This window comes from Gavialis gangeticus, unplaced genomic scaffold (genome assembly GCF_001723915.1).
Source record: "Gavialis gangeticus isolate Ggan-Ray unplaced genomic scaffold, GavGan_comp1, whole genome shotgun sequence".
Taxonomy (NCBI): Eukaryota; Metazoa; Chordata; order Crocodylia; family Gavialidae; genus Gavialis; species Gavialis gangeticus.
The window spans coordinates 64,044,622-64,063,343 of record NW_017729022.1 but is presented as its reverse complement, the minus strand read 5'-3'; the positions used below and the strand labels follow the sequence as shown (position 1 = coordinate 64,063,343).

At 47.2% G+C, this 18,722-nt stretch overlaps 1 protein-coding gene across 1 annotated transcript in view; it reads left to right on the top strand.

The window, feature by feature from the left end:
- Positions 1 to 2,484: 2,484 nt before the first annotated feature.
- CYTH4 (cytohesin 4) overlaps positions 2,485 to 18,722 on the top strand; it is a 23,833-nt gene continuing 7,595 nt past the window's right edge. Inside the window, exons 1-6 of the mRNA XM_019515258.1 lie at positions 2,485 to 3,416; positions 9,226 to 9,308; positions 12,823 to 12,887; positions 13,020 to 13,086; positions 15,486 to 15,604; positions 16,087 to 16,167. Coding sequence (XP_019370803.1) covers positions 3,401 to 3,416; positions 9,226 to 9,308; positions 12,823 to 12,887; positions 13,020 to 13,086; positions 15,486 to 15,604; positions 16,087 to 16,167 — 431 coding nt within the window. The 5' untranslated portion in view covers positions 2,485 to 3,400. The remainder of the gene's footprint in view (positions 3,417 to 9,225; positions 9,309 to 12,822; positions 12,888 to 13,019; positions 13,087 to 15,485; positions 15,605 to 16,086; positions 16,168 to 18,722) is intronic.

Sequence of the window (18,722 nt, the reverse complement as noted above, 5' to 3'; positions counted from 1 at the left end):
CACAAAGCCTGCCAAGTTTCAAGGAGATAGGTACAGGGGTTTGGGGGAAACTGCACCTCAAGCTGCAGACAAGCAAAACTCATGACAGGTGACACTGTGTGTGTTAAGGTGCAGCAGGGTGACAGCTGCAGGGATGGTAGCCCCTGCTGCAGCCACAACATCTGCCAGCTGTCAAGGAGATAGGTGCAGGGCTTCTGGGTTCTGGGGCCCTGCAGCCCTAGCTGCTGACAGGCAAAACTCGTGTCATGGGTGCTTGTGCAACTGTGTCTGTCTTGGGTGACAGGAAAGGGGAAGCTACTGCAGGCCTGGCTGCTAGGCCCTGTTAAGGCCATGAAGCCTGCCAACTGTCAAGGAGATTGGTGCAGGGGGATTCTAGGGCCCTGCACCCCTAGCTGCTGACAGGCAAAACTCGTGACATGGGTGCTTGTGCAACTGACTGAGTCTGTCTTGGGGCCATTGATTGTCTGTATTGATTATTTCCTCTCCATAGTCTGTGGTTTTGTTAGTGTTAATCCACGCTTGTTAACTCGTTATGTAGTAGCTAGGTACTGTGTATTGAGCTGGTCCCTGACTGAATCATGATTAATTGGTAACTGGTAACACAGTAGCTTAGCAGTCAGGCCTGCAGTAGTCCCTCCCCCATCCTCCAGTGTCCCAAGACAGACACAGGTGCACAAGCACCCATGTCATGAGTTTTGCTTGTCCACAGCTTGAGGTGCAGTTTTTCCCAAACCCCTGCACTTATCTCAGGGGCTGGCAATTATTTTGGGCAGAAGGCCACTTACTGATTTTGGCAAGCCATCAAGGGCCTTATGACAGGCAGCTCAGGGCAGATTAATATTAATTTTCTAAATTTTTTAGGTGCCCCGCAAGCTAGATAGAATGGCCTGGTGGGCTGCATTCAGCCCCTGGGCCACATTTTGCCCACCTCTAACTTATCTCCTTGAAACATGGCATGCTTTGTGGCCTGAGCAGGGGCCATCACCCCTGCAGTTTTCATTCTGCTGCGCCTTAACACACACAGGGTCATCTATTTCATGAGTTTTGCCTGTCAGCAGCTTGAGATGCACTTTTCCCCAAGCCCCTGAACCTATTACCTTGAAACTTGGCAGGATTTGTGGCCTCCCCAGGGGCTACCATCCCTGCAGTTTTGATCCCACTGTGGCTTAACACATACATGTGACATGAGCTTTGCTTTCAAGAATTTGGGGTGCAGTTTCTCCCAAACCCCTGCACCAATCTTCTTGAAACTTAGCAGGCTGTGTGGTCTCAGCAGGGGCTAGCAAGCCTGCAGTTTTGGCCCCACTGTGTCTTAACTCATACACGTGACACAAGTTTTACTTTCATGATTTTGGGGTGCAGTTTCTCTGAACTCCATGCATCTATCATCTTGAAACTTGGCACACATCATGCCCTCAGGAGGGGCTATTATTCTTGCATGTTTCATCCAAATCTGGCCATAAATCACAAAGTTATAGCCTGCTTTGACCTTCCCCATTATATCCTATGGGCAAAATGTCGAAACAGGGTCAAAATGGCAAAATGTTTCAACAGAACAAAAAGGAACAGCCATTTTGACTCAAAATAAAAGTCAAAATGAAACACTGTTCTGTCAAAATATTGGTTGAAATGAAACATTTCTGTTTCACACAGCCCTATTGGCCAGTATCTCAAGACTGGAATAACAATGGGTGCTACATGCCACAATTGAAATGCATCGGGGGGGGGGTATCCAGTCCTGGGGTGGCGTGGCATGGTGTCCTGAAAGTGAGCAGTGAGTTCTTCAGTAGAGCTGTGTTGGGCTCACGGTACTGGAACAGTAAGCTGTACACTGGGACAAAGACAGCAAGTGAGATACAGGACTGGAGAGTCAGGGATTCAGTCAGTATAAATGAGGTCTGTCAGCAGAGCTCTCCGTATGACTGGAGTGATGGAAAAATCAGGAGGTCAAGACTGATCAGTGCATTGCTTGATCTATATGGGTCCCCTGTAGGGTTGTCCTGTTGGACCTCCTCTCACCTGAGGGACCTATAAATGGTAGCTTACACTGAACAACTCTTTTCTCCCCCCTCCAAAAGTAAATTTGTAGCTATCTTCCTTGCAAAGACAACCTTGACTATGGAATCTGAGGGGTGAAGACTGGTTGCTAAAGACCAGAAGCTATTCACAGCCTTCCCTCAGGCCGCCTGGCTGTGGTCTTCAGGACGCCAGTCACTCACAATCATAGAGTGTTTGATTCTTGGCAGGATGCCACGCCAGTGTTAGGGTTAGGGGTGGTGGTTATACCATGTTGGCTGTCGCGTTGAAGGCGTTGGGAGGCCAAACTGGAACGGCCCAGGATGATACAGAGCAGTGTGGGGCTGCATTGGCAAAGCAGTGGGAGTCTCTCTAGGCCCATGCCCACTGGGCACAGAAAAGTGGCACACTCTCAACATTTTCAGTTGTAATTTGGATGAGGGGAAAGGTCTGTGCCCAGACAGTCATACTCCTCATGTGCTAGATTTTTTTTAGTCTGTGCTGATTCTTGCCCTGCTGATTGGAAAAGGGGGCTCTCGAGGTGTGCATGCCAACTGCTGAGCTTTCTGTGTGGGCATGAAGGCTCCTCCCTCAGAAGGTATGAGGGCTGTCACGTACAAAAGACCACGGACATAGCAACCAAGAGTGATTAGTTTAAGGGGAAGTGAGCAGCCTTCCGGGGCTGGAGGGAAAGGAAGAGAGTTAAGTGACAGACATACTGACTGCTCTGCCAGCTAAAGCCCTCTATTTTTCATCAGAGCAGACATAGCTCAGGCCAGGTCAGTGCCAGCTCCCTCCATATTGGGACAACTCTAGGCTTGATCCACTCCTTCTTGATGAGGCCAGTCAGAAAAGGACCCATTTGAGATGAGAGTAAAGGATTCAGGTCATGTCATTTCATTGGCAGCAGGAACCTACCAGAGGCCCACACAAATACTGGAATATTCATCCACTCTCTACCTATTGCTGAGCTACTTTGAGCTGTGGTGGGGGGAAGTCTTTCTCCATCATAAAACCACACCCTAAAGCAGCTGTTTTATACTCCCCCTGTCCCTAGAGCAGGCTGGATGAAACCAGAGCACAGGTACCCCCAGCAATGAGCTGAGGAAGTGGCAATGGAAAGACACACTGGCTTTCTCTTGTGGGTTTTTATGTAAGAAGTAACCAGAGTCTGCATGCTTCTAGCAGTCAGAGCTCGCAGTTTCCATCACCCATATAAACTTGTGGGGAGGAACCAGGGGGTGGAGCCGCAGCTCCTCCAGCTGACACAATTTTAGACTCTGGGGTGAAGTCGCATTAATTCCGCCAGACGCCTGAAAGAGCAGCGGGGAAAGAGGAACTTGCAGTCGCACAAAGAGCATTTGCCTCGGAGTGTCATTTCAGCATGGATTGTACCATCGGTAAGTCTTTTCTTAAAGAGATTTGGCCACATCTTCCCCCTGCCTTGTTGATCAAAGTGCTGCTCATCCTGTAAATGCTGTCAGGTCAGATTGACTCAATTAGGGCTAGCAGCTGCCATGGGGATGGGACGGGTGAACATAGCCAAGACGTTTCTTAGAAGCTCTGCAAAGGGCTTGTAGTTTTGTGGACGATGTGCTGTAGGGAGAGGTGTCTTCTCTGTCAAGGTATTGGCCTCCCCCCCTACCTCCAGGCAGTTCCTCCCTGATGTCAACCAGTGTCATCCTAGCAACTTGAATTGGAGCTGGGTCAGACCTGTGTTCAGAGGCTGACCCTCAGCCTAGGTAGGTGGCAAAAAGGTAGAGGGCAGTTTTCCTGGCTCAGGCTGGGGTATCAGGAGTACGTGGCACTTGGGATGGTGGTCAACATGTGACTGCATACAATGGTTTCCTCTGATGTAGCCTCAGTGTGACAGGAATAGAGGTGCAGAAAGAACAGAGTGCAAATGCCATAACAAAGTCCTCCTGCACCAGGCAGGGCTGATTCACCCTTGCACTGCACCCAGCATAGTCATTTCTACCAGGATCAAATCAGCGGACAGTGAGTGTAAATTACCAGTGTCTTCATGTGGTGCAAATCTGCACCTGCTGTGCATTGCAAGTGACTACCTGGGGCACAGTAATAATAAATTGGCCCCCCAGAGAAGAGCGTTGTTAGCACCTGATGAAGTAGTCTGTTCCTGACAAATGCTTGTGCTTCTTTGAACCAGTCACTCTCTAGGGCAGTGGTTCTGAACCTTTCTAGATTCAAGGACCCCTCAGAAAATGCCAGCTTGGAGCTTTCACTTGTTTTTTAACTACAGAAAAATAATAGAACAATTCTTCTGTTGCAAAGAACTCAGGAAAACCACAGTAGGTCAAAATGTCTGTGACACTACGGATTCCTGTTTAAAAATCTCTCCGCTCATTCTGTGAATCGTGAAGGTTTTTGCACACCTAACAATGCTAATATTACATGGCACTGCAGGGCACCCTTAAAAGTATATTGCAGTGCTCTGGTTGAGAATCACCAGCCTGAAGTGCCACCCTGCCCTGCCTCTACCTGACTTCAGGATAGCACAGCTAAATACCTCTCCACCTGCCCCCACCCCAAGAGAAGAAGAAAGGTTGATTGGCCTGAATCTCTCGCTTTCCTTGCAGCAGTTGTTTTAGGGGGGTATAGAGAGGCAGAAGTAGGTGTGAGGAGATTAGCCACAAACCCAGGGGCTGAGAAAGATCAAAACTCTTTGATTTCCTGGTTTGCTGGGTGCAGTGCAGCAGGCCTGGGATCTGGTAGACAAAGGTGTTCTGGAGGCAATCCCAAAAGGCAGATATTGGGTGTGACCCATTCTGAGAAAGGACATGAGGTTTCAAGGGAGAGGACACACTTGCTCCAGGGGGAAAAAAACAAAGGATCTTAACACAAGGACACAGCTGCCATCTGTCTCTGATATCACCTCACAGCCACATAGATGGCGTAGCTAAGGCCATGAACAAAGAGTGGGAGCTGAAAACCCTCTGGTTGCTGGGTCAAATCCTGCACCAAGGGGTCAGATTTTCTAGTTCTCTCAAGCTGTTGCAAGAGGGGCTGGGCACTGAGCACTTTGCAGTCTCTGGCTACTTCCTTTAGCTGTCTAAAGGGGAGTAGAGTTCTTAGGAAAATCAGGCCCTTAGTGCCTGAAAGGAAGTGTTGCAACCAACTCATAGAGTAGCAAAACCAGGGCAGAGAGAGCCCTCATCTCTCTGTGCAAAGCAGGGACATATTTTTTTCAGGTTAGTTGCTCAAGGAAAGCGTGGGTCTCCAAATGCATTGCCTGCTGTGTAAGGGAGGCTGTCCTACTTTTGCGAATAGACCGAATGAATTCTTTTTGCCATTTGGGATTTGTTCTGGAGTGGTGCCCCAGTATCCTGTGATGTTAGGCGCTGTACAAACACAGAACGAGATAATGGACCAGTCGCAGAAGACCTACTTTGAAGCAGTGCAAAATGCCTCGCTACCCACGGGACCACAGCTGGCCAGCACCACTTCAAAAGCCAGCCTTGCTCTCTGTGTCAGAGGCATTGTCTAGGGATCAAGAGATGACATTGATTTGGTGGCTCATTCAGTGATAAAAGCTTGCTGATGCGTATTTTTCTGGAGAAATTGTTCTGCCACCAGTGGGCCTCAGCTTCCGTCAGAGTCTATGGCTGGGTGGAAAGGTAGACACATTCACCTGTGCTGTGGACTTACCCCGGGTGTGCTGCTATACAAGAGAACTCTATGCAGATGGGGACATTGGCTCCATTAGGTGAGGGAGAGTCAGCTTCTACACTGGAGCAGAGGGGAATGGATGGGCTAGGTTCAAAACGCTGGCAAGGCTTGGAGCAGCGTCCATGCCAGAGTAAGGGGCTCAGCGCTCTGCTGCTGTTCCACGCTGACTCACAGCTCAGCCTGGACGTAAAGTCCAACGCAGACCTCAGTATTGTGGGTTCTGGTTTTCAGTCTGGCCCCAGCCCCACCTTCAGTATTGCTGGCACAGTTTTGCACCCATTACTAAACAAGGGAGGAAACTGCAGAGGCAATTGTTTGTGCTTACAGCTGCACCCATTTGGATGCCTGGCCTCTGTGTGCATACACTGCAGTCCTATCTAAGTATCTCTACACCATATCCCCAGCAGTAAAGAGCTCTGGGAGAGACCCCCAGGGTAACTTCCCCACTGCATTTCTAGGTTTTTGCATGTGTAGGTGGCTAGGGCACATCCAGAAATGTCTCTGCCCAAAAGCATCAAGGACATAGTGTGGAAACACCCTGTGTCATGGCATGCAGAGGGGCCCAATCCCACTACCAGCCTCACTCAAAGCCCTCAAAAGTGTACCTAGAGGTGAACTGAATCTGGGCTGAGAAGCTGGCTTGCAAGTGTGTGGCTGAGCTCATATAGAGCTGCCACCCCTTCCTCATCCATTCACTTTCCAGTACAGAGTTAGCAGAGTTTGTGGGTACCTGGGCTTGAGTCTAGACAGTTCCCCACTGCCACACCCACAGTTCATCATGCTTGCATCTTCTGTTCCCTTCCTATTTACTCTCCATGCACCAGAAGCATGGTGGTTTGTATATCCCTGTGTGACATTTAACTCCTCATTGTCTACACAGCCTGCTCCAGTCTCTAAATTGGTCTTCTTCTGTGGATCCCAGGGGTGGGGCTGTAAAAAACATCATGCAAATCTGCCTTTGGGCCTTTTCTCTTATTAGCTGCACCCAAAGACAGGCTGGGTACAGCCCAGCTAGGAATTTGAGGCAGAGTACTGTAGCCCCCAGAACAGGCTGTGCATCATGATACCCTGTGATACTGGTTGTTGAGGGAAGCTGGGCAAGTGGGGTTTTCCTGCCCAACTCACATATCATGGTGGCTTGAAACATGGCAGCTTCCTCCTACCCCTACAAAGGGCTGCTTCCCAAACTGGAGGAACACACTGCAATTTAGCCTGAGCTTCCAAGCTCCTATCCACCCAGCTCTCTCCAGCCTCAGCAGTCTCATCCCAAAAAAGGTGATTTTCCTGCATTCATGGCACTATCTGGAGTCAGGCAGGGAAGGGCTGTGGCTTAGAGAGACTCTGAACATTGTTCAGCCCAATGGCATGTGGAGTAGTAGCATAACAAGGGTGAATGACTCGTACACCAGCCCTGGGTGTCATTTAGAGGGGCACTAAAATGGTAGCTGCCACTGCTGCCACCATTGCCAGCCACAGTGGTAATTACGCCTCTTACATGAAATGTGCAGGGGACTCACTCCATTCAGCATGCAGCACTATGGAGAAGGGTGGCAGATAACAGAAGACCATGCAGCAGCTCTCGAATAGGGCCAGCCCACCCCCAAAACTTCTGTGACACAGTGAGAGGGGGCACCTGTGATTCTTGTCTTCCTCTTCCTCTCCCTCGCTTCTGCCAGTTCCTTCCCCTTTTCCATCACATTTTTAGAAATTGTTCTGAGTGTGATATCCACACTGAGTTTCCAAGGCAGATGGTAAGACTTCCCCTTTCTCTCCAGACACGGGAGGCCCAGGGGATTTTGGCTTATGAAACAACGGAGAGAGATTGCTGTTAGACGGACCTGACATGGGGTAGAGAAATGTTGTACCCCGTGGGTGTCTCTTTGCCTGCTGGGCATTTCTACACATGCTGTTAAGGTGACTGAATAAACTCTGGTGCAGTTTGCACCAGAGTTTATTGCTCCTGGGCATGCTGTTTGCACATGTACCTGGGACTGTAGCACATTGAGCCAGGCTGGAGCAGCCCTGGCTAGCAGGGGACCTGGGCGGTCAACCTGCCAGCCCAGGGATGCTCCAGTCCAGCTCAATATGCTGCAGAGGGGTGGCTGGGGCACAAAGGTGCTTCAGTGCAGGGGCTAGCTGGCAGGCAGCCCCTGCACTGAAGCACTCTCATGCCCCAACCAGCTCTATCACCATCTACACAAGCATTGCTGTGGGGTCAGAAACTCCACCATAAGCTAGTACTTGTGTTTGGCAGTACTATTCTATGATGGAGCTAATTAGTTTGGTCCATACAAATAGCACCGCATGTATAGACAGTAATGTTTTACTGCAGAGCTAATTAGACAACTGCAAAGTAAATGTCTTGAGTAGATGGGCCCAGTGTATATCTACCAGTGCTGACTCTGACTTGGGGCTCATCTAGAATGAGCACTCCCAGTGCTTGTGGGCTGATCTGACTCCTTGGGGTGCTTTCCTTCAGCCCTCATATGGACTCTTAGTTTGTGCTTCTTCAGGTCCTGTTTCCCTGCTGTTCTTGCTTAGCATGCTGTGCAGTGCTCAGATTATATTTAGTAGCTATGCTGTCACCCCAATTTTTCTACTTGGCCTTCTGTGAATCATTCTGTGGTCTTCGCATTTCTGTCATTATTTACTTGACTTCCTGTAAATTAGAAAGAAGACAAGTATAGCCGAGTTAGCGTCTTGATGGAGTCCATAGTTCTTGGGAAACAAAACCTTCCCACAACAGTTTCTCTGATGCTCTAAATCCCCAAACTGCTTCCTCAACCTGGAATAATCTTAGGCTGTCTCCTGAGTCATTTCTATTGCTGTTTTTTAAATAAAATTACCTCGATTGCTCAGAAAATATGTACAGAAATGGGCAATACTTAATATTTAGATCAGTGCTTTATTGAAGCTTGCGATTCTAACGGACATTTATTTCAGTGCACCTTTTATCATAATAAAGTTGTTATAAAAGTTCAAGTTGGGTTTATTTTAGGGAGTTTTTGTGATAGATGTATATATCTTATTTAATATTTTATCTGCTCTTATGAGTAGCTATGTTTTTGTTTGTTTTTACTGTAAGCTGCCTGGAGCCTTTTTGGCATATAAATCCAACAAATACATTGGTATGTAAATCCAATAAATAAATAAATCTTGTTCACAAAACACGCTTGTTTGCATAAAAAGATGTGGAAAGGACAATTCAGCTCACGGCAGGCTGGGAGTGAAACAGGAGGGTTATTACAGACAGGAGTTGATGTAAAGGTGTGCTGCTAAGAACTGGTATAATATGGGCACTACAGGGTCAGGACTGAGGAGCATCAATGGAGCAAGGTTTGGTCCTAGGATTATAATAGCCAAGGGAGGCCTCAAAACAGAAGCAAGGTACCCTGGCAGAGGTTTATAGGATGAAAGGGCTCAGCAGGAGTGACTTTGTTTTACCTAGGGATGTTGTGATGTGGGGCTTTCCTTGCCCTGAGATGGCACCCATGGCATTGATCTTTCCTTTTGTATTTGCAGGGTCATCTGACCTGACTGAGGCTGAAGAGGCTGAAATAGAAACTATCCGAAAGCACAGGAAGGAGCTGCTGGAGGACATTCAGGTAGGTACCATCCTGCTTCTTTACCTCATGACATACAAACCTTCCCAGAACCCCTTCCCTGGTGCAGCTCTTTACAAAGCAACACATCCCATCCATAGCAGATCCCTGACAACAGAGGCTTTCCCTGATGTGATCCAAACTCAAACTCTGAGGTTTCGGTTACACCAATATGGTCTGTAACCAGCATATGCCCAGCTTGTGAAACCTTGCTGCAGGAGATCTGCAAGTAAGATGCTGTAAAAAAGGCCAGGTAGTTTAATGGATTAGCAGCCCAAACCATCAGCTAGTGTAAACTGGGGTAGCTCTGTTGACATCAAAGGCTCAGTGCTAATTTGTGCCTACAGAGGATCTGGCTCAGTATTGGTGGTTACAGTTCATTATTACCCATTACTTATCTAATGCCATGGAACCGTTACTGACCTAGTCCCAGGTACAAGGTTTTTTGCAAAAAAGACAGTTTCTGCCTTTCAGTCCATCACCTTGGCAACTAGGCTCAAGTCCTGAAGAGCAACTCACTGGAACAATGGGGCACTTGTACACATGACAGAAGTTTAATTCTCAAACAACACGTGGGCAAACAACATGCTGGCATGCGTCAACCAATACATCTCATGTAAAACTAAGGAAGTGATACTCCCACTGTACTCAGCACTGGTGAGATAACAGTGTGAGTACTGTGTCCAGTTCTGGGCACTGCACTTCAATAAGGACATGCAAAAACTTGAGAGGGTCCAGAGAAGAGCAAGCCGTATGATCAGGGACTTGCGAGGCAAGCCATACAAGGAAAGGCTGAAGGACATGGGCCTCTTTAGCTTAAAGAAGAGAAGGTTGAGAGGGGACTTGATAGCGGCTTACCGCTATATCACAGGAGTGCATCAGGAGCTTGGTGAACAACTGATCAGTAGGGCAGCCCCGGGGAAGACCAGGACCAATGGATATAAACTCCTGGAAGGCCTCTTCAGGCTTAATACCAGGAAAAACTCCTTCACAGTCATGGTGTCCAGACTGTGGAATAAACTCCCTCCAGAGGTGGTGCAATCATCTACCCTGGAGGTTTTCAAGAGGAGACTGGACCGTCACCTTGGTGGGGCCACTTGACCCCAGTTGTCTTCCTGCCTAGAGCGGGGGGGCTGGACCTGATGATCTGCAGGGTCCCTTTCAGCCCCATATAATCTATCAATCTGTGAATCTCACTAAATTAAATAGGTTTGTTAAAATTGACATGGTATGTTTTAATTTGTTACATCACTGTGTACAAGTGACAGCTTTTAAATTGAATAAAGCTCAGTGAGCAATTGGCAGTAAATTACAGCAGGGGGTGCTGCATAACAATCCACCCCGCTGATCTCTTTGGTAATTACATCAGGGGGTGCAGACAAACCACTAATCCCCTCACTGCCAAAACCCAGCTCTCCTGAAGCCACAGCTGCCCACAGGGAGCCCCATACCCACCCCTAGCCCTTGGCCCTGGCTTGGCTGGAGATGAGGAGGTGCACACTACCTGCTCAGATTGAAGCCTCCAGACATTATTTTTGTTGCATGGGCATGACATCACAGCACAGTCAGACCCACAAGTGCTCCTGGATTGGCATCAGGCAGCCCTGCCAAGCCTTCATGGTCATCCAGCCCCCCATGCATGGCTCTGGTATAGGTGCCTTGGGCTAAGTTGCCCCTGGCTCCCCAAGGGGTACCCTTATTCACAATGGCACCATGACCCCATAATCTGCCCCTGGTTCCATCCAAGAATGAAGAACTGTTTGGCCAGCTAAAGGGGGCACTCTGGAGCACTTTCATTTGCCCTTCAGAGCAACTGGAATCTATCCATTTACAGGACTGCAGCCTGTAGCCTCCATGCATCATAATTTTGTTTTCCTTGTGCTGCCACACTGATCATGAGTGCACGAGTTCACACCACAGTCAGACCCATGGGTGCTCCTGCAATGGCAGCAGGCAGTATCACCAGGCCTGTACAGTCATCCACCCCCCCACGCATGGCCCTGGCATGGGTGACCCCTGGGCTGAGCTGCTCCTGGTTCCCCAAGGGGCACACTTACTGACAACGGCACCATCACCCCATAATCCACCCCTGGTTCCATCAAGGAATGAAGAACCACTTGGACGGCTAAAGGGGGAGCCCTGGAGCACTTTCATTTGCCCTTTAGAGCAAGTGGTGCCCACCCGCTCACAGGACTCTCCAGGTCCAAACAGGCTCGGTCCAAAAGACTCCCAAGGTCCAAAGTGAGAGGCATCATATCAATTTTTTTTTCCCAGTGTGCAGGCAACCCTCCTTCCCCCATGCTCATTCACAGCACCTGGAAATCTGGCCCACAATGTTTAGGTGCTCAGATATCCTGGACACAGCATAAAAACCTGAATTAGAAGAGAAAAATTAAGCAAGGCTATAGTGAATAGGTAATTACAGAGGGATTGTCACAGTCAAGAAGGGATTTCTCTCTTTGTGGACAGCACTGCACTCCTTCCACGTGCATTGTTTGTTTGTGTGTGATTGCCTTCAGGCACAGACCAATTGAGGAGGTAGGAGACCTGATCAGGAAAACCAAACCATCTGAACCTGGGATGGTAGGAGACAGGACACTGGACTATAGGTCAATGGTATGAATCTACTGTCATCCCAAAGCTGGCTGATGATACATCATTGTATGGTGTGGCTTGGTCACCGGGTCCAAGAGCAAAGCTTTTTTTCCCAGGGGAATTTCTGCTTGTCTGTGGTACACTATAACAAGTGTTGGACAGCTGGCAAATCTAAAATGACTTGCTCCATTACTGAAAGACACAGTCCCAGGAAAACCCAGAAAGTATTGGGTTTGACAAATATTGGCAGTGATCAAAACCAGGGCTCTATTGTTCTAGCTGCTGTATAGATACTGAAACAGCCCTTGCCCTGAGGGGCTGATCAGCTAAGTAGGCACAGAGACATAGGCCCAAATAAAATGCAAGGAACTCAGTTCCTTTTGCCATCCAGTCACATCTGGCTGGAGGTCAGCCTTACCAAAGGCTCAAAGGGTGTGAACTTCACATTTAAAACCATCGATGAATGTGTGCAGCAACTGCTGAATGACAAGTGCCTGTGTTTCACAACTTAGCACCTCCACGCTCAAAGTGACTCTCCTTGGGCAGTCACCAGTCCACCTGCCTTCTCTTCACCTTCCCTGGCCATGTACACAGTGTAGAGGCTGTAGGTGAAGGGTCTCAATGGGTTGGGCATAGTACCCAACATCCACTCAAGAGCCAACGTGGGTCCATGTTTTTTATCCCTTGGCTCTGCTTAACTAGGTTTTTCAGCCATGTTTGACAGCCATGTTTCAAGCTGCATCTAGTTTGGGTAGACAAAGTCATGACAGAGAGTCATGCCCACTTTAATAGGGTAGCATGAGTAGTTCTTGGGTGGTGGAGGGTTTACTTGGTTGACTGCCCACACAGCATAACTGGAGCACAAGACCTCTCTCCCTTCCCTTTGTATCCTCACTCACTTGGTGTGTTTTTTCTCCTCCAGAAACTGAAGGATGAGATTGCTGAGGTCATTGCCCAGATAGATGGCTTCCAAAATGAAAGCGAGAGGTGAGGACCTGTCCATTTGCCAGGAGAGCCAGCAGTAGCATATGACCACTGTACTAACGTTCTATAGATTTCATAGAAATCCCATGCTTAATATTATTTTTCAAGCTTGATTCTCCACCTTTGTGTCTGCAGGAAAACAGAGCAGAAGGACAGACATCTGAGTGCAGGCCGGAAGAAATTCAACATGGACCCCGCAAAGGTAGGGTGCACCTTTCTGGCTGCTTAGAATCTTGTGTAGACTCGTCTTTGCTGCACATCAGGCACCCGCTACAAAGACATTTGCCCAGGGATTGAAATGCACAAAAAGAGGATTGTAGGAACTGAGTATAAGAGCTGTCAGGCTCATTTCTCATTGCTCTGGCAAGCAACATTCTCCCCCTTGCATCATGACTTCTTTAGAGAACACTATTCCATACTGCATCCCCGTAACTGGATGGGATGTCTGCATGGGTAGCACGGACCATTTCAGTTAAAGCACCCCCAAAACAGAAAAGAAACAAAAGGAGGGGTGATATGGGGAGGCTTAATTTAGTCACATTTCTTCTGCCCCCCAAGGGAGCTCAAGTGTGTTTTCCCTAGCCCAGGCCCTGTTGCTCATATCTGACTGAGGGTTGGACATCCCCTGGTAGGCATAAGAAGAGAGTTCCTGCTCATTGAGAGCAAATTAGTCCAGGCTTCCCTAACTGCTCTGGGAATGAGGCTAAGAATTAGACTGTAAAATCAGCTAGAGGTTTCACATGTGCTGGACCGTCCACAGATATAAGTTTGTGTTGGTCTGGCTTCACACCAAAGGCCACCCCCAAAATGAGTTACTGTCAAGCCTGCTGGATGTGAAACTAGCCACAATTCTTCTGTGTCTACCACGAGCTACAGAAAATGGTTGTACCTGAACTGTAGTAGCCCAATGGATGATATAGACATGGGTAGACTTACATGGTTGAGCAATCCACCCACGTGTCCCAAGCTCCACATTTCTAAACCCCTTCAGCAACTCAGAGATCAGTTTAAATAAGAGGAGACCTGAGGGAGATTTTTTATTTTATTTTATTTTTCCCCTCACCCTCTCTCAGCTAGACCACCTTTTTGTGCTCAGCAAGGGAAACCACATGCTATGATACAGCTATCCGTCCTCATCACTTTAACCACAACTACTGTCTGAGTGACTTTTGTTAAACTGTTCTTGCTCTTAGCAACTTTCCATCATTCTTCCCCACCCACACATGCATGCACAAAGACCAGCAAAGAGATCCTGGTGTGCCAACACAGCAACAGTAAAACATAGCAGTCCACTGAAGGGCATGGTCCATGCTGAACAGTATTTACCCCTGAGCAGAGGGAGGCCAGCACAAAGTTGGCTTCTGCTTATGCCCCACAAAGGAATAGAGGAAACCCTTTTGGTGTCTTATTCTAAGTTAGATCAAGCCTGTTTGGGGAGATCCGAATAGGACATTAGTGATGAAAAAGAACTTGATTTAATCTTGTGCACATGGCTGAAATTCACCCATCCAACTCAAACCCTTTAACGTGACATAACTTTATTCCCAGATAGGGCTGCGTGTGTTGTGGGCATTGCTATGGAATAGAATTGTCAGAAAAACACTGACAGAAATGGTTTCTGAAACCATGTCCATCTCACCCAAATTTTGTTTCTGAATAAAAAAAGGGTGGGGGGGAACCTTTTGGCAGTGTGAAAACAGGAGGAAGTGTTATGGTTCTTCTTTTGAAAACAACATTTCTTTTTGAAATGTCATTATAATATCATATTAAAATAGTTGCAATGAGTCAATCTGGTCAAAATGTAATGTTGAGTGCCCCCCCAAAAACATTTTTGCAGAGGAGCCCAAGAATTTGGGGTATTGTTTTGAACTCATAGAAAAAATACTTTGAAAACTCAATAAATTTTAAATGCCATTTTCTCCACTGCTCTGCTTCTAAGCCTGATGACTTCCTGGCAAAAAAAATAATCCCACCATAACACAGGGGAGGATAAAACTGTTGGGGAAAATAGATTTTTCACTTTGGTGGCCTAAAAGAAAAACTAGGGTGGAAAACCATTTTAAGCTGACCAAACCAAATTCTAGGGATTTGTTTAATTTTTTGGGTTATTTAACTCCCCTCCCCCTCCTCCCATTGGGTTGATTTTGAATTAAAAATGGGCTTTTGAAACAAGAGTCAAAGTAATTTCAAAATAACTAAATGAAACATTGTGGTAGCGTTGGAGTGATAGTGTAGCCATAATACCATGGGGGTACTAATTTTTACTGGACCTTCTGCATGGTTTAGATGAGCTTTCAGGCAAAAGGGGACCTTTTCTCAAGTCTGACCTGCAGAATTGCTCAGCTCCAGGGTAGCAGAGGGAGGGGGATGTTGGTGGGGATTCCTCTGTGGGACATGAGGGGAAGGGATAAGATGGGAACCTGGCTGGGTATTGCTACCCACCTATGTTCAGAGGGGGAGAAAACGTGCAGCTGGAGTTATAGCACAGCTGAATTTGGCAGACAGGCCTGCAAAGCTCAGGGGGATGACATCCAGAGCTGTCCTTCCCTTCTTCCCTTGAGCTGGTGCCTTACTCACAACCTGTTGCCTCTCCTCCACCAGGGGATCCACTATTTGATTGAGCATAAGGTGTTGTCCTCAGACTTACAGGATATTGCCAAGTTCCTCTACAAGGGTGAAGGCCTGAACAAGACAGCCATTGGGGATTTCCTGGGGGAGCGGTGAGTCCTTCCTTGCTCATTAAACTCTCTTAGTCTGCACTAAGCATGGGACCCATTTTCAGCCATCAGCTTCTAAACTGAATGGATCATTGTTACCCCTCGTGTGGACAAATAAAGCTGGTACTTGCCCTGGGGGAGCCCTGCCTAGTTAAATCCAGACTACATGAGATGGATGAGATCTCATCTTGTAGTAGTTTTCCCTGAACATGTTGGGGCATTGCATGGCAGGCAGATACCCTGCCTGTATGGTCCATTTATGGATAATATCGAGGCAATCCCCCAACATAAAAATAGTGCAAAAGGTTCCTGGCTGAACTTCGTTGGAGGGAATGGCATGAGATGACCCAAGGAAGTCAGAATACAGAGAAGCCTAAACCTAACTCTGCTGTGGGTCATTTCCTTGGGGTATATCATAAAAGAATGTAATCACCATCTCCATCTTTCCTTCCCACCTCCTCATTCTGCCCTGTTCCCTCCACCAGGGACTCATTGAACATTCAGATCCTGCAGGCTTTTGTGGAATGCCACCAGTTTGCCAACCTGAACCTGGTGCAGGCACTAAGGTGAGTGAGGGCCCAAAAAGAGAGCAATGTGGTGAGAGTGGGGTGGGTTCTACAGTCCCATGGCCATTGTGTCCCATCAGCTTGCAGAGAGAGACAAGCCAACACACTTCAGATGTCTCAGGACTGGGTGGGTGGCCCAGAGCTGAGATGGAACTTCCCATAGCCTGCTGTGGGAGGACCCACCTGCTTTCAGACTTGGGTGTCTGACAGCAGCAATGCAAGGGAGCCCGTTTCCCAGGGGCAGTGTGTCAGTCCTGTGTGGGGTGTTGGGGAAAGTGATATGCATTTCTCAGGGGAGCATCTTGCTGCAGCTACAGCCCCCTGGGTTAGGAAAGAGGAACCTCTGTGTCTTAGAAGGGCCTTTAACTCTTTCATTTCCACTGGGGTGTTTCACGATGCACCTGGGTGGTAAGAGAGAGAGGTCACTTTTTTCAGAGAAGGGTGTGTTGGGAGACCATGTGTGGTGAGATGGGGGAGAAGAGATACTGTGTCATGGAGAGGGCAATTTGTGCCCAGGAGGGTGTTTCATGTTGCTCTTACATTTCCTGTGAAGTTTTATTGTACTATGTTGCACTTCACTGGGGAGGAGTGGGACCCCTGTTCCACATAAGATGTTGTGTTGTGTTGTGTTGTGTTGTGTTGTGTTGTGTTGTGTTAGGGTTGACTGTAGTTTTACAAAGAAGTTAGAGTATGTGTTTGAATATGATGGTTTGGATAGGGCAGATCCTGCCTCAGCCAGTGGGTTGGACTAGATGACCTCTGGAGGTACTTCTCTATACTACAAGCCACATTTTATTTTGGTATCTCACATGGATGAGCTTTTTGTGGATGGAGCTTGAAAGGGCATATCTCCCCTTCCCCCATCACCCCTCAATCTGGTACTTGCTTACAAATATATTAAATACATCCTTCATGTTTGTTTGCCATGTATCTGACTGCCAGAGTTGCCACTGGGGTGTTATGCAATCACAAACAGAAGGCACTGGAAGGTCCTTGCAATTGTGAATGGGAGAGCAGATGATCCTGCTATTCAGAGGGGCCTATGCTATGAACAAGTTCAAATACTCCAGCACTTCTCTACAGGGTTTTTTGTTCTTCAGAAAACCTTTTATTCTGAGTTGGATTGCTGGTTTGGTTTCCTTAATTTCTAGCTTTCTCTTTTTTAAAAGAGTATCACATGTACTGATGAATCACCACTCCAGCTAGAGGTAAATATCAAGGAGGGCTTTTAGCTTTGGAAGAGGGCCTAGAATCCCCCTCCTGTCCTAACTCAGGGATGCAAACATTGTAGCCCAAAGCTGTGACCCATCTCCTGAAATGGGGAAGGCCTTCATTATTTGGCAGACCCAAAATATACTTAACTGTAGGTCCACAATAGGCCCATCAGCTGGGGAAGAGTCCTTCTGGCAGCCAGTCATTCTGTGTAACCCTTGGTTTGATCCTGACTATGGCTCTCAACTCCTGAACTATTCCTGACTCAAGCATGTCTCTTGGTTCTCAACCTGATGAAATCCTAAGCACCAGGTATCACTGCTTGTACACTGGTTGTTAATACTACAGGTAGAGCCAACCCCAGCAACCCTAAACTCATGACCTCAAGCATCATGAGATTGACTCAGAAATCATGAGATTTAAACGCTGCTGCAGTTTGTGACTCCTTATTACTTGACTTGTGATATTTGATTTATGTGATTATTTTATATTTATAATTTCAAGCTCTTCAGAAACAGGCTAGAATGATACTTTGAAAAAGAAAAGACTAAAATTTTCAGGAAATAACTTGAATCAGCAACTGAGGTTTCAAGAAATAAAGAAAAGGTAAAGTATCACGAGATTTGTCCACATTCTACCTGTACCAAATCTTCCAAAACAGCTCGTAATCTGGGGTGCCTGGGCATCCCAAAATGAAAGGAAAATCTAAAAAACAGTTGAGCTGATCCTATATCAGATTATCTAACTACTGGATTTTCAGATTTCAAGCTGTAATAGAAGTCAGTCACTTTGGCAACACCCTCAAGATATACATTAGAAATAGCAAATAACCAGGTCATATGAAAAATCCACATAACTCCCAAATGGACATGTTTAAAGATGGAAGCCGATCCCATTTCATATTTTAAAATGCTAGCTTTCTGCCCTCGTGGTGGGAGAAAAACTTGAAAGTGGCAAATAGACTCTACAAGCCCAGAAACCAGGATCCACATAAAAAGAAGCCAAAATGTGTTATATTAAAATCTAGTGGTGCTTAGGTCACTCTCATGATTCTGGGGAATCTGGCCCTTGGTATTTGAACAACAGGGTTTGTCAAGGTAGCTTTTACAGACCAGACAAACATTCCAATCAATCTGTCCCCAAATGTCAAAAACATCCCATTCACACTGGGCATGCACATAGGCTTTACATATACCATATTATCTCGCATATAACACACCCCAGAATAAGCTACACACTTTGGGTGTCTGTACAGCTGTAAGACTGCTCCAATGCAATGTAATTACAGAGCATCAGAGCAAACTTGATGAATCGAGTCCACTGGAGTGTGCTAATTAGCATGC